Source organism: Nomascus leucogenys, chromosome 2 (genome assembly GCF_006542625.1).
Source record: "Nomascus leucogenys isolate Asia chromosome 2, Asia_NLE_v1, whole genome shotgun sequence".
Classification (NCBI taxonomy): Eukaryota; Metazoa; Chordata; class Mammalia; order Primates; family Hylobatidae; genus Nomascus; species Nomascus leucogenys.
In genome coordinates, this window is record NC_044382.1 from 39,736,788 (window position 1) to 39,760,190 (window position 23,403).

The following is a 23,403-nucleotide window of genomic DNA, read 5'->3' on the forward strand; positions in this document are numbered from 1 at the left end:
GCACTGATCAGGAAGAGATAACCATGTGAGATACATGACAGTGAGGATCCAAAAGAATAGTGACAGGCTAGGAGGAAGGGTCTAAGTAGCCAAGTGGCATTTTAAATTTTATTGTTATTAAACTTCTAATTTATAAGTAATTCAGATTCCTTGTTTAAAACAAAAATCTCACCACCCAGAAATAAATATATGTGTCACATCACCCATACCATTTGTAATTTGCTTTTTGCCTCCTGACAATATTTATTCTTTAGTAAGAATAAAATCGAAGCCCTGTGCTTGGGTTCAGAGCCATGTTGGGGACCCCCTGGCTCATCAGAAGATCATGTGAGCAGCCTTTAGGGATTTGACCTAGGCAGGCCACTGTAAGCTCTGTGAGGCTACTAACAAAAATCTAGAGATGGCCTGAGGCATCAGGGGCAGAGTGGCCCTGGGGCAGAGGCAGCCAGCCCCACTGGACTCTGGGTAGGGGGTTGTCCAGCCTGGATCCCTGTGGGTAGGTTTGGGCACCACCACTGTAGGGATTCATCAGTAAGTGGAACAGGGTCCCATAGAGCATTGTCAGGAAAGTGGAGGGCTTCAAGAGTCACCCTGAGAATGACTGCAGAACCCCGTGAGGCCACATTGTGAGAGGGGAGCTTTCTCTGGATGGTTGGCTGCTCCCAACTTTCAGAAGGGCTGACCTGTCAGGACAGGATCAGGCAACCCTTTCTTTCTTCGAGGGTAGACTTAGGACCAGAGGGTATAAGCTTCATGATAGCAGATTTCAGCTCAATAACAGAGTATGTTTTTCTGGCAATTGGAGGAGTTTTAAACTAGCGTAAAGCTGCCTTGTTTGATGATGTAGTCTTCAAGTACTGGGCTGCCAATTACCAGAGATGCTGTACCGGATAAAAGGTTGGGCATTGGCTCTAGTTATCCCAAATGCTGGTCCTCAGAACATAGGAATCACATGTGGCATTTATGAAAAATCAGGTCTTCGGAGCCACATTCTCCACATTCTCTGAGATTATGATTTAGTATATGCACGGTATGGCTTGGAATCTGTATTTTCAAAAAGGGCTGCAATTGTTACTTGGAGAAGTGGCTGATTCCATGGCTGGCATAGGAAAAGAGCAATATCTTGTACAAGAACATCCTGTGCCAGAAGGTAAGAAAATGTTAAAGGGTGATGGAAACATGTTAAAAAGACACAGAAGCCAACATGAGAATGCCTGGTGATTAAGGATAATTTGAGCATTGAAGTAAATGATAGAAATGGATTCTATTCCATACATTAAATAAGAATCTATTAATCCATACTGATACTAGTAAATGAATGAATGAAGAAATGGGAAAGAAGGAAAATCTCTTCTTTCAGGTAGAGTGCCAGCAAATAAAGATAGAAGCAAGAAAAATAAAGATAGGAGTTTGAATATCATCATTTGACAAACATCATGGTACAGGTTGAACATCCCTTATCTGAGATGCTTGAGACTAGAAATGTTTTGGATTTGGGTTTTTTTTTTTTTTTTTTTGGTTTTTGGAACATTTGCATTATATACTTACCACTTGAGCATCCCCGCCCAAAAATCCAAAATCCAAAATGTTCCAATGAACATTTCCTTTGAGCATCATGTTGATGCCCAAAAAGTTTCAGATTTTAGAGCATTTTGGATTTTAGATTTTTGGACTTAAGATGCTTAACCTGGGATAATTAAGCAAGAATTGTCAATGATTGACAAAGCTACTATATGAAAGTTTGATGAGGAATAGGCTGTCTTCATATCTCAAAGTGTCTCCCCATAAAATATTAATTTCAGAGGAAGAAATAGTATTTTTATAGTGGAGAGATCCAGCAGATACCACCATAACCAAGTATTCAAAGAAAACATCCAATTGTGGGACTTATGGACATCACTTGCTCTCCTGTGTGATACACTGAGAAAGATAGAGCATTGTGTTTGTGTATTCCTGCCAAAGCCATGGCTTCAATCTAATCATGAGAACACATCGGACAAATCCAAACTGAGAAACATTCTACCACTGGCCTGCACTTTTCATAAATGTCAGTGTCATGAAAGACAAGACTAAGGGAGAGTTCCAGATGAAAGGAGACCAAGGAGACAGGCTGCTGTGTACATCGTGTGGGCATAAATCGGACGTGGGGTCAAAATTATTTTTCTAAAAAGAATATTATTGAGAGGGCTCTGTGCAGTGCCTCATGCCGGTAATCCCAACACTTTAGGAGGCCAGGGCGGGAGGATTGCTTGAAGCCAGGAGTTCAAGACCAGCCTGGGCAATATTGTGAGAACCCCTATCTACAAAAAACAAAAAAAGTGTTTTTTAAAAAGAGGAAAGGGTGGGGGGTAAGGACTATTATTGGGACAGTTGGCAAAATCTGAATAAATACCTGTAGATTACTGTGTCCGTGTTAGTTTCCTGATTTTGATCACTGTACTTTGGTTATGTTCTTAGGATATACACACTGATATGTTTAGGGGTAAAGGGTCTTCGTATCTTCAATTACTCTCAAATATTTTTTAAAAGAAAATCTGTGTAAATATTAATAGAGACAGAAAATTGTGGTAAATGTCCACAATTGGTGAATCTGGGTGGGAGTTTATTTACTATTCTTGCAGCTTTCCAGTAAGTCATTTTTTTGTATAATTACTTTTCTATAATTTTTTTTTTCTTTAGAGAGACAGAATCTCACTCTGTCGCCCATAGCTCACTGCAGCCTCAGCCTCCTGGGCTCAAGTGATCCTCCTACCTCACCCTCCCGAGTAGCTGGGACCATAGGTGCATACCACCATGCCCGGCTATTTTTTTTTTTTTTTTTTTTTTTTTTACTTTTGCAGAGACGGGGATTTTACCACCTTGCCCAGGCTAGTTTCGAACTCCTGGACTCAAGCAGTCCTCCCACCTTAGCCTGTCAAAGTGCTGGGATTACAGGCATGAGCCACCACACCTGGCCTATTTTCTGTAATTTTTTTAAAGCACTAGTCTGAAATGGTTTCAGGAAATAAACTGCCCAGGTGATTTTGATGCAGGGCTGTGTTGGAGAGCTACCAGATGTCCCTCAGGAAGGTGATTTGCTGCCCCTCCCTCTGAGGTTCCCTTTATCTCCTCAGAGGTGGGCAGATGATTGTGGCTGTGTGTGTGTATTGTGTGTGTGTGTGTCAAGAGGGTCTAGAGACCCTCTCGTGAGTTGCTGTTACTGTGGTGAGGAGTGGGTATCTCATAGTTGCTTACGTGGGTGGCTTCCAGTTGGGGGCCGTACATGAAGGGGTCAGATGATAGCCCTGCCTTTTCCCAGTGTCCAGATGGAACTCCTGAGGCCATACAGGTCCCAACACAAAGTGATGTGCAGCTCATGTGTTTTGTTATTCCTGGAAGCTTGACTTTGCAGTGGAAGATTTGTACAGTGTTTTTTTGTTTTGTTTTGTTGTTGTTGTTAAACCTATTCCATTTTTATTCAATTCGGTAATTGTATGTTTTTTTTTTTTTTTTTGAGATAGAGTCTTGCTGTGTTGCCCAGGCTGGAGTGCAGTGGCGTGATCTCAGCTCACTGAAACCTCTACCTCCTGGGTTCAAGCGATTCTCCTGCCTCAGCCTCCCGAGTAGCTGAGATTACAGGTGCCCGCCACCACACCAGCTAACTCTTGTATTTTTAGTAGAGACGGGTTTCACCATGTTGGCCAGGCTGGTCTTGGACTCCTGATTTCAAGTGATCTGCCCGCCTCAGCCTCTCAAAGTGCTGGGATCACAGGCGTGAGCCACTGCGCCCAGCCAATTGTTTGTATCTTAACTGATTGATTACCTAACCCCACTCATCCCTGGATGGCAGGCAAATATAGATGTCTCTTGAACCCATCTATTTCAGGATTACACATCCTGCAAATTCTTGCTTTCCCAGATGATGGAGGCTACACATTAAGGCATAAGCAAGGTGGGGCCACCAGAGGAAATCTTTCTTTGTGGGCAAGAAGGTGATCATGCACTTCATCAGGTGAATGATTGAGCCTGGCCCCATGCACCCCTGAGATGTGCTCTCTGCCCTCAGTGCATGGCATCATCTCAGAGGCATTTCAGAAGAAAAATGGTAGTTTTTTCCTGTTGTAAGGGAATGAAAAGAGTATTTGTTGCACTTAGAAATGTCACGAGGATGCCTGAGTGAGCACATCCCTCTGCTGTGCCTCTGGTGTCCTGGTCTGGCCTGGCAGTCTCAATCACAGAAGCTCTCTTCAGTTACACCTTAGCATTTCCTTGGCCCCCATATAACTAGTCACCCTCATCCTTATTCCCATCCTAGAGCTCTACCTTTTCCAGTTGTTCTCCTTTTCAGAAATTCAAACTTACTTTTCAGCCCTTGTTGTTCCGGTTGACCCTAGAGCAGGATTTCCGTGCACATACCCTGTTGGGCCTGCCACCCGTGCAGCGGCGCAGGACCCCGCACTCAAAAGGGCCCGTGCTTGGCTTCATACTCTGTTCTCACTGTCTTGAAATTTCTGATAATTCTTGAACAAAAGGCCCTGCGTTTTCATATTGCACTTGGGCCTGAAAATTATGTAGCCAACCCTGAGCCCAAGGGTGAAGTCAGCCCCGGGGTGTGTATTGGGCAGCAATCTCCTGGGCCCCCTGGCCAAGCTGGGCTGCCTTCCCTGTGGTCAGCTCCTTCAGTCCCCTTCCACCCAGACACTTGCTCAGCTTCAGTTAGCTAAAATATGACCTCTGACTCTTGGCTGATTGCCCAAATTGCTGTCACCCTGACCCAAACTCTTTGGTTTTTGCGAATGCAATCACTTCCATTTTTGCAACCCGCCCCACCCCCAGCCCATCTCCCTGCAAGATTTACAGAGTAGCAGCTGCTGTCGTCCCTCTGCACACAGACAGCTGACTCGCCTACTGATTGTGAACATCCCGGTAATCCAAGTGCTAATGGTATTTATTTAGTCCAGCCGGTTTAGCCCTGAACAAGGTTTATTCTCATTTATCGCATCGGAGATGAGCTACGTCCTTAATATCCTTCTGTTGACTTTGAGCACACCAGCGCCACTGATGTCACTTTGAGGTGTGCCAGGCCCCCGCCCCCTTAACTCAGATCTCCAACTGTCAGGACACCTACCTTCCAGCCAGCAGGACTGGCCCCCTCAGGAGTGGGCCACGGGTCTGGTCCAGAGTCCATAGGCTGGAGGAGGATGGGGCTGGCATACATTGATATGTGCTCGAGGCATCCCGGCCAAATAAAGCTGTGCTCTCAAGGAGGTGGTCTGGCCTCTTTGTGTAGTAAGCCTACTGTAATTATCTTTTGGCCACAGTGCATTGGCTAGCACTGTGGCATTTTGGCATTCATTAACTGTTCTGTCTTTAACATGGGTAGTCCTAGCTCTGCCTCACAGGTGAAAACTTGCCCAAGGCCATGAGCCATTGCTCATGAGATTCCCAGCAAGGGTCCTCCAGGCCCTGGTCCTTGCACATCCAGAGGCCTCACTCTGAGCTGTTTTGGTAGTTGCCTCCCCCAGCCCCAGGCTGTGAGCATTTAAAGCCCAAGGCGGAGCTGCCTGTGGAGAGAGGGGCTGTTTCTAGGAGCAGATTCTACCCTTGGCGGGGGATTGCTCAGGAAACCTTCAGCTCTACTGACCCTGCCTGGATGGACTGAGGAGCAGCTGGAAGCACAGGCCTCATCTTCCCCCTCTTCCTCTGCTGTGTTTCTTCAACCCCTTGCCTGGGCAGCCCTAAAAGGCCACTTCACAGGGTGGCCTTTTAGGAAACTCCTGAAGCTGTGGGAACCCTGGGGTAAGGCCTGGAGTTCCCAGGGTTCCATGGGTACCTCGTTTAAGCTGATCATGTGAAGAGGCCAGGCAGGGCATGGGCCCAGGGCTGCCAGGCTGTGTACTGTCACAGCTCATGTTTGGCCCATGGTCCTGCCCTACCCACAGACTTGGTTGTGGGTGAAAACATGAATTTATTGCCTTATGAACCTGATTTCAGCAATTTACAAAAGTCAGACTTTCTCTTTTCTCTCTGTTTTACTTATCTGATGTTGGAGCTCTTTTCTCTCCTACTCTAAATGGGGTGGGAAGAGCCTGCCTCAGGGAGACAGAGTGGGTGGTACTGGGCTGCTGCTGGCTTGGCTGTGGGTGGCTCCCAGCCCATGTCAGCCTGCCTTCTGAAGAAGGGACTTCTCTTTGCCCTGGTCACAGTGCAGAAAGTGGAAGGGCTTTGGTTGCCCAGCCCTGGGTGATTAACTGGGGCTGCGATGATGGGGTGCTGTGATGAGCTTTGTGCTGTCTTTGGAGGGCCTTGTCTCTGCTGCTCCGAGGGCCCATGAGGGATGGGACTCCTTGGCAGTGCTCCCAAAGGCCGATGCGATGTCAGATCTCGCAGCCCCCTTGGGGAGGCAGCATTTGATGTTTGTGTGAATCTCTCAGCGTGGTCGTCTTCTCTTCCTGGACCCTCCTGTCATGGGTGAACGTTCCTTAGGCATGTGATGGCAGAGACAGCCCTAATTAGCTCATGCTTTGATGAAACAGCTGCCTGTCTCAAGTCGGGGGGGCAGGGGAGCAGCTCAGCTCCCAGGCCCCCCTGCGCCAGCGCCTGCCTTCCTATCTGGAGAGGAGCTGTCAGCCTCCCTTCCCCAGGGACTCTGGCCCATTTCCAGGCTGCTCTGCAGACACAGGGGTGGAGTTGCTGTGGGACGGGCTGGCACCCACCCTGTACTTCCTTTCTGGCTGAGAGGCTACAGAGTGACACGTGGTACAAAGGAGCTTTTCTCTTTAGAAAGCTGGCTCAGCGTGCTCGGTCTGCTCTGGACCTTGAAGCTTGTTCCTGGTCGGAATAGAAGCGGGGAGCTATCTTCATTCCATTCGGCCAGCTTTGGGGGCATGCCTGCTGTGTGTCGGGCCCTCTCCTGTACAGTGGCACAGTGTGTCTTTTCTGGGTTTAGGATCAGGAGCCAGCTCCTTCTGATTTGTCTTTGTTTCCTTATACCCTGGCTCACTCTCAAGGACACCGTGAGGGCCCCCTGGCCAGGAGGGTTGGGAATTAGCAGGAACAGGTGCTTTTTGGGTCTCCAGGAGCTTGTGGTCATGCCAAGGGCAGGCAGTCAGAGGCATGCGGTGGCTTTGGTAGACTGCGGTGTCCTTTGCGGGCTAGTTGGATGGGTGTGACAGCCGCCATCTGACTGCTGGCCTGGCCCCTTCACTTGCTGCTGACCTCAGGCTTTTGTGTGCCTGTCCCCTCTTTCCTCTGGGGCCTCACATGTGGGCTGCTGAGAGGGGAGCCCTGACCTGCCCAAGGGCCTGACTCTCCGGTCCCTGTGCTTGGCACTTGCTCCTTAATTGATCCCTAATGCAACCTTGAAAAGCAAGGAGCCTGCAAAAGGGTATCCTGTGAGGGATCCTGGCCATGTCCCCTGCATGGCACCCTGCCCTGATGGGGGTCCACGGCAGGCCCCTCATCCCTTCATCTGGGAGGTCTGGGCCTGAAATGTTGTAATCATATCACTATTTCTCTAGCCCAGAATGGGGAGAGGAGTTCCAGAGGCAGCTCAGCGTTTTGAGTACTTCAGTGCAGTATGTTTATCTGTTGATATGTTCATGGTTGTGTACACGTGTTGTTCGTTCGTTCGTTCATTCATTCATTCATTCATTCATTCCCTACTGTCCAGGGACCTGTGACGTGGCAGGCTCTGTGCTGAGTGCTGAGAATACAGGGCAGAGAAGCTGACAGTAGCTGCTGTTATAGAGTGGGAGCCCAGTGGGAGGCATTGGGTTGTCCTGTTTTAGGATCTGCCCAGGTATTCAGAGGCTCCTGTCTCTTGCACTTTCTTCCTGCCTTCTCCCGCAAGCATTTTCTGTGTGTAGTCTGAGTGCCAACCCAGGAGAGGAGAGGGATGGGGCCCTGGCCTTGGGGCACCAGACCCAGAGGGGAACAGATCCATTAGTAATTGCCCCAGTGTGTGATGTGCCTGGGGTCACGGAGGAAGGAACATCCGGCACTGGCTTGGGAAGCGCCAAGAAAAGCTTCCTACGGGAGGGACACTGAAGGAGCACCTTTGGCATCGCAATGTCTTTACAGTAATAGAGGTGGTTCACCTTCCCAGCCCACTCCAGCCCCTTGGCTGCTGGGGAGTGGGGGCTGGCATGGGAGCACTCAGCCCTGTCACCTGTGCTGTGGGCCGCTGTTCCCACGTGGGTCTGTGCCAGATGGTCTTTGTTTCCCCAGCTGAGTTTGACTTGCCCCTCGTGGGAACCTCTGTTGTTCTTGTTTCTCCCCAGGGATGGCTGGCATGGGCTCAGTTCCCTGACTGTCCGATCCCTGGGCTGGGCAGGGTAGTCATGCTGTCCTGTGCTTCTTCCCCAGCAACCCCAAGGTCCAGGTGGAGGCCATCGAAGGGGGAGCCCTGCAGAAGCTGCTGGTCATCCTGGCCACGGAGCAGCCGCTCACTGCAAAGAAGAAGGTGTGTTTCCATGCCCTTCCTCCTGCCCGGCCCCCAGGAAACCTGTGGGGCCTGAAAGGAAAGGGTTCCTGTCCAGGCTGTGCATGTTACCTTGGGGGCCTGAGCGTCATCTGGGTGGCAAAGGGGGAGAGGTTACACTCAACTAAAGCAGATGGCAGTGTGCCAAGGTGACTAGAGGCCTGGGGGCAGCTCCTGTGGTGTGGCCTTGGGCCCTACTCCTGGCCTCCCACACTTGGCCTCTGTTTACCTCCCATTTACTCACTTGGTAATGTTGAAGGTGTCTGAGTCCCTCCTGGCCTCACAGTCCTGCGTTCTGGGGTATAGCTGTAACTGAGGTGGGGCCGGGAGGAATGGGGACTAGGTTGGGGCACCTCTGCCTGCCTTCCCTGGGCCTCAGGGCAGGTCCAGCTCACTTGGCCTCTCACCTGCCCCTGGGTCTCTGCCCCCAGGTCCTGTTTGCACTGTGCTCCCTGCTGCGCCACTTCCCCTATGCCCAGCGGCAGTTCCTGAAGCTCGGGGGGCTGCAGGTCCTGAGGAGCCTGGTGCAGGAGAAGGGCACAGAGGTGCTCGCCGTGCGTGTGGTCACGCTGCTGTATGACCTGGTCACAGAGAAGGTGAGTGCCCAGGCCCACCCAGTCTCCTCTTGTTTGCTTTGTGTGTGCCTCTGGATGGATGGACAGACAGATGGAAGAGACTGGGGATGTCACTTGTTTGCTTTGTGTGTGCTTCTGGATGGATGGACAGACAGATGGAAGAGACTGGGGATGTCACTTGTTTGCTTTGTGTGTGCTTCTGGATGGATGGACAGACAGATGGAAGAGATTGGGGATGTCAGGGAGGATGTCATGTGAGATATGGTGGCTAAGCTGAAACCTGAGGCCTGATGAGGAGTGGGAGGTGGCCCTGCCAGCCGTGGTCACAGCCAAGTGTGCAGGCAGAGGGCTCAGCATGAGGCAAGCCCTGGAGCAGCCGAGACCAGGCCCCCAGGGGACAAAAGGCTGAGGGGGTGGAACAGCCCAGAGCTCCTTCAAATGGCACTGAGTCTTCGGATTCTAGAAACCTGGAGCTGCCTCCTCTGGGAGCTTTGGCTCTGGGCAGGGCCTCAGAGCGGCTGCCCTTGAGAGTCTCAGGGACCCAATTGCTTGCCGCTTGGGAGGAGACTTGGTGCCCAGCCCTGTTTGCAAGCTTAAAGAAGCATCTTAATTAAGGAGGAGAGAGGAAAACCAGCGAGGCCTGGATTCTTAATTCAGCTGCTGCAGAGAGCATTGGCAGGGCTTCCTCAGTTGCCTCTCTTGGGCCACACGCTCCCCAGAACAGCTGCATGCCGACTAGTGGAGCAGGGCTGGGCAGCCGCTGGAACTGCTGCCGAATGGTGGAGGCTGGGCCCCTCACCCGCTCTGCACACGCCTCCCCCAGGCCTTCTCTCCTAGGCAGTGTCGGAATGGCTGTGGCCCCCTCTGTCCATCACTGTCTCTCCCCAACTCTCTGGCTCTCTTTGCCTGTCTTATCTCTCGGTCTGTTTCTCTCTCTTCTCTTGTTCAAGCTGCAGAAATCCAGTTTCTTAGAACAGCAGGCAGCCATGTGGTGCTCAGATCCAATTAATAAGGCCAGTTCAGGTTCTGGGAGTGGGCCAGTGAGCCTGGAGAAGGACATGAAGGACATGTTGGCTGGCTGGGCATTGCCCAGGGAAACTGGGCTCTGTTCTCTGGTGTCTTGGGTGTGTGTCCCTGCTGCCCCCAGCCCTGGCATCTTGGGCACTATGGCACTGACGCATTGCTAGCACACTACCACCAGGCAGGTTCACCACGGCTGCGCCGAGGCTGCCGGCCCCGGGAGCCTGCCTCTGGGAGCTGCCTCATGGGGTGCTGACATGATTGGGGAGGGGAGGACTGGCATCTCTCTACAAACAGTACAGAAATGGCCCTCTTCTTTCAGGGAGGACAGCAGATGAGTTTCAGCCAGAGAGATTTAGGACAGACTGTACTTGGGCTGAGGCAGTCAGGGCTTCTCTGTTCTTGTGATTTCTTTTTTCTTTCTTTCTTTTTTTGTTTTTGAGACAGGGTCTCTCTCTGTCACCCAGTGGCACGATCTTGGCTCACTGTAACCTCTGCCTCCCGGACTCAAGTGATCCTCCCACCTCAGCCCCCTGAGTAGCTGGGACTACAGGCCCATGCCACCATGCCTGGCTAATTTTGTTCATTTTTTGTAGACAGGGTCTCACTATGTTGCTCAGGCTGGTCTTGAACTCCTGGGCTCAAGCAATCCTGCCTCAGCTTCCCAAAGTATTGGAATTATAGGCATGAGTCACTAAGTCCAGCCTCTTGCAGTGCTTAAGAAAGAATGAAGACCTAGCCAAACTAGGGGTGGGTCCAGAGCTGCCTGAAGGTAGAGGACATGAGCTGTCCACCACGATGGAGGGGCGCCATGCAGCTCAGGGGGATCACTGCAGCATGTTGTCATGACAGCCGGGGACTGTGGAATTCCCATGGGCAATGTGACACCCCCATCAGGGTGCTGGGGTCTGCCAGGCCCCAGGCAGTCCTCATATGTGCCTTGGCCTGTGAGAAGACCTCTACTGAGAGACCATGCCCTGACATCTGGGCTTCTGCAGTGGTGAGATGCCTGCCTGGGGTTTGGATTCCATGGCCTCTGGTGCATCTGAGGAGCTGAAGGGCCACAGGGGGACCCTGCCTGCCTGTGCTGCCTGCTGTGCCGGGTGCTGGGGAAATAGTCCGCAGTCCCTGCTGTCCCCGAGCTTTCAGGCAGATGTTTATCAGAGAATTCCCCTGAGCTTGTATTGTAGTCTGTCTGCTGCTGCTTTAACAGAATACCCTGGACTGCATAATGTGTAAAGAAAAGGCAGTTTTTGGCTCCTGATTCGGGAGGCTGGGAAATCCACGACTGGGTGGGTGCATCTGGCGGGGGCCTTTGTGCTGCATGGCAACGTTGTGGAAGGTGAGAGGGCAAGAGCACTTGCGGAAAAAAGCATGCTGGGCCGGGCTTGCTCTCTAGAATAACAGCCGCTCTCCCGTAAGGAACCCGCTGCTCTCCTGACCTAGGCAGCTCCTCTCAATACCGCTGCCTTGGGAATTAAGCTTCCAACACTTGAACTTTTAGGGAACACATTCAAACCACAGCGGCATGTAAGCAGAGAAGGCCAGTCAGGGGAGGCCAGTCAGTGGCAGTGAGGTGTGCAGGGAGCCGTGGAGTGAATGGGGCCATGCGGGGGTGCACCTGGAAGTGGGAGCTGCACCTCCAGAGGCCCCAGGGGAGAGTTAGAGTGACAGGAGTGGGTGTGAGTGGGTCCAGGCTGCGCACAGTGGGGGCAGAGCCTGCAGAGCCTTGCAGTCCCAGGGAAGGGATTGATTTTGTCTTTATCACCCGCAATGCCAGGTTGTGAGGGTTTGGGGGCTGGAGGAGAGGGTGAGAGCAGGAGGCAGTGGACCGCAGGACGCAGGGGATGAAGGTGGGGCTGACAGAATTGGGGTGTGTTTTGGAGGCAAAGCTGGCAGGACTGAGGGGTGGAGTAGGAAAGGACCGGGGCTCCCTCTCAGCCTTTCCTGTCCCAGGATGCAGGATTGCACCCCTCCTCAGCTTCCTCTGCCAGCCCCAATCAGCCCCATGGCTTCCTGCTGCCACAGGAAGCACAGGTGGTTCACTGTGGCCTTGTCTTCTCCTGGGCTTCCTTCTTGCCTTGTGCATCTTCCCTGTGCTTCATTCTCCCCTGGAGTTAGGGCAGGCATTCCTTCTTTCTCCACACAGGCACACTTCCTACAGCTGCACGGGAGATCTCCGCCCCCTCCCAACCCTCTACCTCTGACCTTCAGGTAACCTGCCTGCTTGTCAGGGTTCAGGTGTTGGCTTTCCCGCTGCTGGCAGCGCGGCAGGATTGGCTCCCACCATGTTCTCCTGATAGAGCTGGGCTTCTGCGCTTTACAGACAGGCTGAGTTTCTCCACTCAGGAGGTGATGACAATGAGTCTCAGGGAGGCTAAGTGCCAGCCATTGTCATTCAGCAAGTCAGTGGTGGAGCAGGAATTTGAAGCCAACCTGTCTGCCTCCATGCTGCACTGTTAGATTACGTTTATGCTATTTGGGAATTAATTTTTATTCTCCTGCTAGACCCTAAGCTCCTTGAGGGCAAGACTGTGTCTCCATGTGGTTTCTCCAGCACCTGGCACCACACAAGTGTTTCTGTTGGTGGATGAATGAATGGATAGACAGACAGACTTGGGGATGGAGGAAGAGGTGGGCCCTCAGGGGTCAGCCTCGTGCCTTCGTGTCTGAAGGGCAGAGCTAGCCAGGTGTGAGCTAACTGCTCCCTGTGTGTTCTCTCCCCACCCCCACCCTACCTGGCCCGTGGCTGTGGTGGATGGCAGATGTTCGCCGAGGAGGAGGCTGAGCTGACCCAGGAGACGTCCCCAGAGAAGCTGCAGCAGTATCGCCAGGTACACCTCCTGCCAGGCCTGTGGGAACAGGGCTGGTGCGAGATCACGGCCCACCTCCTGGCACTGCCCGAACATGATGCCCGTGAAAAGGTGCTGCAGACACTGGGCGTCCTCCTGACCACCTGCCGGGACCGCTACCGTCAGGACCCCCAGCTCAGCAGGACGCTGGCCAGCCTGCAGGCTGAGTACCAGGCACTAGCCAGCCTGGAGCTGCAGGACGGTGAGGACGAGGGCTACTTCCGGGAGCTGCTGGGCTCTGTCAACAGCTTGCTGAAGGAGCTGAGATGAGGCCCCACACCAGGACTGGACTGGGATGCCACTAGTGAGGATGAGGGGTGCCAGCGTGGGTGGGCTCCTCAGGCAGGAGGAGATCTTGGCAGTGCTGGCTTGGCCATTAAATGGAAACCTGAAGGCCGTCCTCTGTCTGCTGTGTGTCTGTGTAGACTAGGCACAGCCCTGTGGCCGGGGGGTCAGGTGAGTGGTTGGGTGATGGGCCCTGGTGACGTGTAGGGCTCAGCCCAGGGCATCCAGGAACAGGCTCCAGGGCAGGAACCTGGGCCCAGGAGTTGCAAGTCTCTGCTGCTTACCAAGCAGCAGCTCTGTGACCTTGGGAAGTCGCTTAATTGCTCTGAGCTTGTTTCCTCATCTGTCAGAAGGAGTGCCATTAAAGGAGAAAAATCACGTAGAAAGCTTCACACTAGTGCTGGCACCCCGCAGCTGTGAGGTAAGTCAGGGAATCATCTCACTGTCCCTCTATCGGTGCCCACATAACAGCCTCAAGGCTGCTGACCTGGCCGGAGCCCGAGGCCTCTCCATACGCCGGGGTGCTGTGGTAGCCCAGGCAGCTGATGGGCTTGATGGCTGCTGGAGTGATGGGTGCTGGAGCAATGGGTGCCGGGGTGGGGTGCTGAGAGGTGCTGGACTCCGGAGGCCCAGGGGCCGGGCCTTACTCTGGGAGAAAGTTGGCAGTGGGAGCCCAGGGGAGCCCAGGTCTGCCTGGCCCACCTGACAGGGCAGAAGTGCCTCTCTGTGGCCTTGCCCCACTCCTGTGTCCAAGGAGAAACAGGGCCAAGCCCAAGGAGGAGGCCTCAGAGGTGGGAGCAGTCGCGCCTGGCGAGTCCTGGTCCCCACCCAGGCTGGCGGAGTGCCGAGCTGGAGCTGGTTGCAGGTTGCCATGGCAACCCAGTCTCTGGGCTTTTCAGACTCGGATTCTGGTGTGTTTGTTTCTCAGCTTTCCCAGTGCACCAGAGGCTTGCTCCTGCGGGCCCAGGCAGCCCCTCCGACCCCGAGGTGGTAAAGTCAGGAAGGCCAGTCTGGGGCAGGACTCTCCCCTCCCTGGCTCTAGGCCTCCCTTGTAGAAATCTCAGTTTTACTGAGCTGAGGGCAAATTGAGGCCCAGAAAAACATGGGGTCAGTGGTTAGCCTTCCCTGTAGTCCCTTTGCTTGGCCACCTGGCTCTTCTCCTCAGCCCCTCTCCTGCTCGCCTCTTGCCGCAACACGACACGCAGGAAGCTCGGAGCAGAGCCACGGCCTGCACGGAGCCCCTCCCAGCAGGGCAGGCTGGAGGCAGGAGCCCAGGCTGACGCTGGAGTAACAGCTTCCCCAGGGCGGGAGGCCTCGGGGCTCGGGCAGAGTGGGGATCAGACTCACAGTCTGCCAGCCATTGGGTACCTGCTGCGTTTACAGCCTCGCAGGAGTCTTCGAAGTAGATTTTACAGATGAGGAAATCACGGCTCAGAGAGGCCAAGTGATCTGCCTGTGGGGACAGCAGTGGGCTTGTGGTGCTGATGGTACTGTGGGAGGCTTGAATGGGAGGCCAAGAAGGGGACGATGTTGAATTGACAGGCAGCGGAGGGAGGACCAGGAGAAATGGTCGGGCATGTGTGGCCACACAGGGCAGGCAGGGTTCAGACAAGAGGTGCCAGTGCCTGGATGAAGCCAAGGTCAAGGGGTGCTTTAGAGGTAGTGTTGCAAGATCTAGGGTGGACTTGAGAAAGGGGCAAGGTGAGGTTTGATGGGGAAAGGGGCTGCCTCAGCAGAGGCTGGAAGAGAGGAGGACTTGGGGCTGGGCTGGGGATGAATCTATTCTGGGCTTTCATCATTCAGAGGCGAGCACCAAGGCTGGGCAATGGGAACAGTGGACAGGCGAGAGTTTGAGGCCTTGCGGGGAGGCCAGGCCGGGCGCTCGGCTGTGTCAGGAGCAGGCTGGCCCTTAAGGCCTCTGTGACCACCAGGATCTGGCCTGGGGTGTGGAAAGGGTCCCTATGGGAGGAGTGCCACTAGTAGGGGCCTAACTGCAGTCCCCAGTGTCCCCTCTGTCCCCAGGTGTGCTGCCGTCAGCAGTGATTCTGTAAAGCAGAGGGAGGCTTTGGGCCAGGTGCTCTTGAGGGGATTTCTGGGAGCGAGAACCAAGGAACGGGCACCTGGGGGCTGTAGGGAGGGGGCTGGACCAGCGCCAGGCTGCTGAGCCCAAGGCCGGGGAGGTGGGGACTGCGTGCACTCTGCCCTCACACACTCAGAGCATCGGAATGGGAGTTGGAGCTGCAGTCACTCTCCTCGTTGGCCGCATCCAGGTTCGTTCTGGACTGTTAAGCAGACCCTCCAGGGAGAGGGTGGCGAGGCGCCCCAGGGTCTGGGCTTGGGCTGCTTGGGGGTAGGTTCTGACTCTACCTCCTGATTCATCACTGCCTGTTGTCCTCAGGTCAGGAAGAAACCCCTTCTCTGCCTTCCCTTTGGGTGCCATCCTGGGAACTGTGGTCAAGGAGTGTGACTGGGGCTCGAAGTGAGGCAGGGAGTGGTGATGGGGGAGGCGGGACTTCCTCCTGCGGGGCTGGAGCCTGCTTTCCTGTCCTCCCTGTCTTGGGATGGGCTGAGAGGTGTGCCGGGCTGACACCCACAGGCCCTGAGTGATTATTGGGTCCCTGCTCCTGGGCTGGGCTGACCCAGGCCCTAGTGTGGGAGGATGGCAGGGAGGGTGGTGGGCCTAGGCCCTCACCCCATCCCTCAGCAGCTGTGGTTTTATGAGTTCACTTGTTCGTTCATTCTTTCATTCACACTGTGGCTGTTGAGCAGTTGTGTGTGTCAGGCAGTTGGAGCTAAGAAGTCTGCTGAGCTGGCTGAGGCCAAGGGAAGGCCTCCCAGAGCTGGTAATGGCCAGGCTGAGCCCTGCAGGCTGCAGGAGTAGCAGTCAGGGATGGGCAGTCGGGAGGGCCATTCTGGGGCAGGCAGGGCGAGGGCTCCGGCCCTGGGAAGATACAGGAAGGCCAGAGAGAGTGGCCATTTGCAGAATCCACAATTTCGGGTCCTCCGGCAGCTTGTCAGCCCTGCGAAGGGCTGTGCCCTCATCCTAGTAGGTGTTCTCCGGGCTGCTGCTTATTCATTCATTTGTTCAACAAATCTGGTTGGGTGCTACGAGCCAGGCACTGTTCTAGGGCAGGAAGTGGTAGGACAGGAGGGGAGAGGGCTGGGCCATGATAAATACACATGCTCCAGGGGAGGGCCAGGCAGGGAAGACAGAGCCCAGTGGGGAGGGAAGAGGGGCAGGCACTGCTCTTTCCCCTCAGTGGTGGGGAAAGCCTCTGAGGAGGGACCAGGCACAGGAGTGCAGCAGTGAGCCATGGGGGTGCTTTGTAGACAAGGGGATGGCAGAGGCAAAGGTCCTGCAGGAACAGGCCGAAGCACTTCAGGAAAAGCCATGAGAACTAGGCCCGGAGCAGGCAGAGCCCGAGGGAGGAGTTGCAAGGGAGGGCCGCCTGGGAAGGCTGTGGAAGGGACCTGGGATTTTCTTTGAGGTGGGGCTGTTGAGAGTTGGGTGCAGAGGAGAGACCTGATGTAACACACCTTCTTTTTTTTTTTTTTGAGACAGGGTCTTGTTCTGTCACCCAGGCTAGAATGCAGTGGTGTGACCACAGCTCACTGCAGCCTTGACCTCCTAGGCTAAAGTGATCCTCCCACCTCAGCCTCCAAAGTAGCTGGGACCACAGGTGCAAGCTGCCACGCCTAGCTAATTTTTTTCATTTTTTGTACAGGTCTCCCTATGTTTTCCAGGCTTGTCTTGAGCTCCTGGGCTCAAGAGATCCTGCTGCCTCAACCTCCCAAAGTGCTGGGATTACAGGTGTGAGCCCCTGTGCCCAGCCTCACCTTTTCTTATTGTGGTGAGAATAGATGACACAGGGGCCAGAAGGGGCAGGGAGCCCAGGGCAGCATCCAGGAGGCAGCTGGACAAGGATGTGGGGCAGGGTGAAGACAGGACTGTGAGAAGTGTGCAGTCTCCAGATAGGGCTGAGGCAGAGCTCAGGGCTCTGCTGCCGGGATGCAGGGTATGGGGAGAGAAGTCGAGGAGGCAGCCTCACGTGGGGATGGAGCAGATGGGCGTGGGGAGGAGCTGGCACCAGAGTGGGAGGCTTGGAGAGCAGGGGAGCAACTGGGGCTCTGAGGTGGACCCTGTTGATGTTTATATGGAGATGTCAGCAGGACATCCAGGTGGGGGTGCTGACAGGCAGCAGCAGACAGCCTGGAGCTGAGAGAGAGGCTGGGTGGGGGATACTGACCAGGCCTGGGAACCTCACACAAAGGAGCCGCGGCGTTCAGAATGTGGCCAGCTGGTTGTTAAACACAGCCATTATTAAAACTAAATGATGCAAGTGTACAATTAAGTAACACCAAGAAAGCAAAGGTAATTTTTAAAAACTAGTAAAAGAAGAGCAAATTAAAACCAAAGGAAGCAGAAGAAAAGGAAATAATAAAGAGTGGAAACCAATAAAATTGAAGACAGTAAAACCAGAGAAAATCAATGAAATTAAAAGATGATCCTTTGAAAAAGAGAGAAGACATAAATCAGCAGCCTCATGGATGAAAAGGGGGTGTCGCTATATGCTCTACGAGCATTAAAGGGTAGTGAGTAGTGAGTATTACGAACAACTCTAAATAAATACATTGTAAAATCAATTTGACAACTTAGAAGAAATCATGGACCAATTCCTTGAGAAACACGGCCTCTCACTGTATTAGCTTTCTATTGCTGCTATGCTAACAAATTACCATAAGCGTCATGCCTTAAAACATTCCCAATTTTCTTACAGTGCTGTAAGTTAGAAGTCTGGCCCAGTTCTCATGGGGCAAAAATCCAAGTGTTGCAGTGCTGTACTCCTTTCTGGGTGGGGTCCATCCCTTGCCTTTCCAGCTGCTGGGGGCTGCCTGTGCTCCTTGGCTCCTAGACCTTCCTCTGTCTTCAAAGCCAAAAAAGGAAGTCAAGATCTTCTCATATCGCACCATTCTGACCTCTTCTGCCTCCATCTTCCACTTTTAAGGACCCTGTGAATAGGTGGGCCCACCTGGATGATCCAGGATAATCTTCCTGTCTGAAAATCAGCCAATTAGCAACCTCAGTTCCATCTGCAACCTGGATTCACTTTGTGCCATGTAACATAACATATGTGCAGGCCCAGGGATTAGGATGTGGGCATCTCTGGAAGCCATTAGTCTGCCTAACACAAGCTGCTGAAACCCACTCAACAATAGATAACCTGTGTAGCCCTACAGCTACTAAAGAAATGGAATTTACAGTTTAAAACCCTTCCACAAAGAAAACTCCAGACCCATATGGTTTCACTAGCAAATTCTACCAACTAATACCAATTTTATACAGTCTCCTCCAGAAAACAGAAGAAAACGTTTCCAAACTCATTTCATGAGGCCAGCATTGCCCTGACACCAATACTAGACAATGATATTTCTTTTCTTTTTTTTTTTTTTTCTTTTGAGACAGAGTCTCGCTCTGTTGCCCAAGCTGGAGTGCAGTGGTGCAATCTCGGCTCACTGCAAGCTCCGCCTCCTGGGTTCACGCCATTCTCCTGCCTCAGCCTCTCCGAGTAGCTGGGACTACAAGCACCCGCCACCACGCCCGGCTAATTTTTTGTATTTTTAGTAGAGACGGGGTTTCACCGTGGTCTCGATCTCCTGACCTCGTGATCCGCCCGCCTCGGCCTCCCAAAGTGCTGGGATTACAAGCGTGAGCCACCGTGCCCAGCCCTTTTCTTTTCTTTTCTTTTCTTTGAGACAGAGTCTCGCTCTGTTGCTCAGGCTGGAGTGCAGTGGCACAGTCTCGGCTCACTGCAACTTCCACCTCCCAGGTTCAAGTGATTCTCCTGCCTCAGCCTCCCAAGTAGCTGGGATTACAGGCACCTGCCACCATGCGTGGCTAATTTTTTGTATTTTTAGTAGAGATGGGGTTTCACCATGTTGGCCAGGCTGGTCTCCAACTCCTGACCTTGTGATCTGCCTGCCTCGGCCTCCCAAAGTGCTGGGATTACAGGCATGAGCCATCGTGCCCGGCCTGACAATATTTCGAGAAAAATATCCTACAGGCTAATACCCTATCATCAACGAGATTAGGGAGGTAATGGCGACAGGAGATCCTGTAGGCTAGGGCAAAGACTTTAGATTTTTCTGAAGTCTCTACAAAAATCCTCAACAAAATATTGGCAAATTGCACGCAACAATATATAAAAGGATAACATAACCAAATGGAGTGTACCCTGGGAATGCAAGGCTAGTTCAATTAGTTCACCGTATTAACAGACTAAAGAAGAAAAGGCCACACCATCATCTCAACAGATGTAGACAAATATTAAGCAGCCATAATAAAAACTCTCAGCAAATTGGAACAGAAGGGAATTTCCTTAACCTCATGAACAGAAACCACATAAAAACCTACAGCTAACATCAAACTTAAGGGTGAAAGGCTGAATTCCTCCCCCTTCAGATTGTAAAACAGGCAAGAATGCCCACTCTCCTGACTCCTTTTCAACATTGTACTAAAAGTTCTGGGCGCTGCCTTAAGGCAAGAAAATGAAATAGCATACAGATTGAAAAAGAAGAAATAAAATTGTCCCTATTCACAGATGACATGAATGTCAGTGTAGAAAATCCCATGGCATCTGTAAAAACAGTTTCACAGAACTAGCTAATGACTTTAGCAAGGTCATAGGATACAAGGTCAGTGTATAAAAATCAACTGAAAAGTGAAATATGTGTAGGATTTTATGCTGAAAATTATGAAATACTGATGAAGTAAATCACAGAAGATCTAAGTATGTGGACAGATCTACTGAGTTCATTCATGGGTTGGAAGACTCAACATTGTTAAATGATGTCGGTCCCCACAAAATTGATCTCTAGATTCAATGCAATCCCAGTAGGAATTCTTTAGGTATCAGGAGTCTTATTTGAAAACTTATATGGAAATGCAAAGGAGCAAGAATAAGAATAGCTAAAACAATTTTGAAAAAGAGCCAAGTTGGAGGGCTAACACTTGCTGATTTTAAGATACAAACCTGTAATAACACAGTGTGGCATTGGCCAGACCCACACAGATACAGTTAATTGATTTTTGACAAACAACGCAAAGGCAGTTCAATGGAGAAAAGATTGTCTTTTCAATAAATGGTACTGCAGTCATTGGACAGTTTTTTTTTTTTTTTTTTTTTTTGAGAGTCTTGCTGTGCCACCCAGGCTAGAGTGCAGTGGTGCAATCTTGGCTCACTGCAACCTCTGCCTCCCAGGCTCAAGTAATCCTCCGCCTCAGCCTCCCAAGTAGCTGGGACTACAGGCATTGAATCTTTTTGCCTAATTTTTTGTTCGGTTGACTGTTTTCTTAATGAATTTTGAGGGTTCTGTTCATTTTCTGGATACAAGTCCTTTGTCAGATACGTGATTTACAAATATGTTCTCCCTGTTTGTAAGTTTTTATTCTTTTAACAATTTCTTTCACAGAAGTTTTTATTTTAATGAAGTCCAATTTATCAATTTTAAAATTTTATGAATGGTGACTTTGATGTTGTCTCTAAGAACTCTGCCTAACTCTAAAGTCACAAAGATTTCTCTTCTGTCTTCTTCTAAGAGTTTTATAATTTTACATTTAGGTCTCTGATTTTGAGTTAATTTTGTATAAGATGTGAGGTACTGTAAATAGGTCAAGTCTCATTTTAAAAAATATGTTGAGGTCGGGTGTGGTTGGTGGCTCACGCCTGTAATCCCAACACTTTGGGAGGCCGAGGTTGGTGGATCACCTGAGGTCAGGAGTTCCAGACCAGCCTGGCTAACATGGCAAAAACCTGTTTCTACTAAAAATAAAAATAAGCTGGGCATGGTGGTGGGCACCTGTAATCCTAGCTACTTGGGAGGCTGAGGCAGGAGAATCGCTGAACCTAGGAGGCAGAGGTTGCAGTATGCTGAGATTGCGCCATTGCACTCCAGCCTGGGCAACAAAGCGAGACTGTCTCAAAAAACAAACAAACAATCAGTGTTCGTGTGAAAACCTGTGCGTCAATGCTTATATCAACTCTACTGGTAAAAAATAAAAAACTGGAAACAACTCAAATGTCTCTTATCTGGGGGATGTATAAACAAACTGTGATGCACCCTTACAACGGAATACGACTCTGCAGTAAGGCACGAGCCACCGATGCACACGGCAATCTGCGTGCATTTTGAAGCTGTGCTGATTGAAATGCACTGCGCCATATGCAGCCAGACCCAAAAGGCCACGTACTGTATTACTCCACTTATGTACGTTCTGGAAAAGGCAAAATGATAGGGAAGGTGTTGCCAGGACTTAGGATTGGGGAATGTTTTGATGATACTGGGATAGATAGCACAGGGGAATCCCGGGGGAAGGGTGACTGTTCCATCTTCCTTGTGGTGGTGGTTACAGGACTGCATTTGTCAAAACTCATGGAATTACACACCAGAGAGAGCGGATTTCACTGTGTGTAAATTTTCACCTAAGTTATAATAACAACTCATCCTTTCCTAATGATATTTTACCACAATTGGTCCTATTGTCTGGATGATAGAAGGACGCATCACGGCGCGCCCCTGAGCTTCTCTGTCCAACTCCGCGTTTTAGCACTGCCAGCCGGTGGCTCGAAATCTGATGTGGTGGGAGCATTTACCCATGGAAACTGGGAAATGCTACAGATCTAAGGTGAATTTGTTATGTTAATAATGCCAATTAAATGTAAATGTGCGTTATCTATAGCATTTACGTCGTCAGTAGCACAAAAAAATGGAAGAAATTGTCAAAGTAGTTAACAACTATTATCTGACTCAGCAAAGAAGTCACTCACTGACAAAGTAAAAGTCCAACATAGGTTTTTGTTGTTTCGCTTTCATTTATTCCTTAAGGTAAACACAAATATCAAGCAGCATTCCTGTTGGAACTAGTCTCATTTGTCAGTTACAACCATAGGTTGGCCATGGATGCAAGAGTCTGGCAAAAATCAGTGAAAGCCTTCTGTGGGAATCAGTTGGCTGGCTGGGATTCCCAGTTAGAGTCCTGTACGTATCCTTTTGTGAACGGTGTGCTGCAATTCCTTCATAGCGGTCCAGTGTTTTCTAAATGCACAGACGTGCATCTGTTCGCATCCTCCCTGGCCTGGCCCTGGAGAGCTGGTGGCTCAACATTGACCAGCAAGCCCCTGCTGGGTGTCACTGAACATGGAGAGGAGGCTCTAAATGGGAGCCCTGGAGCACTTCAATGTCAGGGGCCATGAGAAGGAGCTGGTAAAGGAGACGACGGACATGCATTGGTGATGGGCAGGGAACCGTGGGAATCTAGAGAAGGTGTGAGAGGGAGGGAGTGGCCACTGGCATCACCATTACTCAGAGGGTCCAGGAGGGATGGCCCAAAGCTGGGGGCCCTGGAGGAAGTGCATCTCAAAGCCGGGTGACGGGGCCAGCCACTTGCCGCTGTGTGACTTCACCTCCCCTAGTCACTTCTTCAGCTGTGCAGCCAGACATGCAACAATGGCACTGACACCTCGGGTTGCACAGATGAAATGGGGTGACAAGGGTAAAGGCTGGACACAGGCTCTGAGGTGCCCAGCACGTGGCAGCTCCTCTCTTGCTTCCATGGGGAGGTGGCCTTGTCCTGGGAGGAGGGTGGAAGAGGTTGGGGCTGGAAGCTGTGAGGATGAAGGCTGCAGAGTGAACTGTGGACTTTGAAGATGTTGCACAGGAGCCACGGGAACCCCTGCAGGGCACTGAGCAGGCAGGGACCAGGACAGAGCCATCCTGGGAGAGGCATGGGTACTGCTAGCCACAGGAGAGCAGGGGCTGTGTGCTGAGTGCACGAGTAGGGAGCAGGTTTGAGGGGTCACCAACGCAGGGTGACAGGCTGGGGAGGCACAGTGGGGTGGAGGGATCTGGGACTCGGCTTTGGTCCTTGGCTCTGCTCCCCCAACCCTCCTCTGATGAGGCATCAACAAGGCTGCTGAGAGCAGGGGCCCGTCCTGGATGAGAAATCTCAGGATGCAGAGGGGAGGCAGTCCCCTTTGCAGATGGCACAGGGGCAAGAGCGAGCATACAAGAGGCTGCAGGAAGGCCCCAAAGGCCCCACATGCACAGGCAGGTCCCCCCCTGCTTGGCCCAGCTCTGTCGTGGTCTGTGAGGTGAGAGGAGGGGTCAGGACTTCGGGGCAGGGCCTCTGAGCCTCAGCCTCGGCTCTCCAGGC

General features: G+C 51.9%; 1 protein-coding gene across 4 annotated transcripts in view; it reads left to right on the plus strand.

Moving 5' to 3' along the window:
* The window catches only part of SIL1 (SIL1 nucleotide exchange factor), a 241,129-nt gene extending 227,821 nt beyond the window's left edge, over positions 1-13,308 (plus strand). For all 4 annotated transcript variants that reach the window (XM_030828508.1, XM_030828519.1, XM_030828513.1 and 1 more), the window contains 3 exons: positions 8,347-8,443; positions 8,893-9,057; positions 12,822-13,308. In XM_030828508.1, coding sequence (XP_030684368.1) covers positions 8,347-8,443; positions 8,893-9,057; positions 12,822-13,178 — 619 coding nt within the window. In that variant the 3' untranslated portion in view covers positions 13,179-13,308. The remainder of the gene's footprint in view (positions 1-8,346; positions 8,444-8,892; positions 9,058-12,821) is intronic.
* The last annotated feature ends 10,095 nt before the right edge of the window (positions 13,309-23,403 follow it).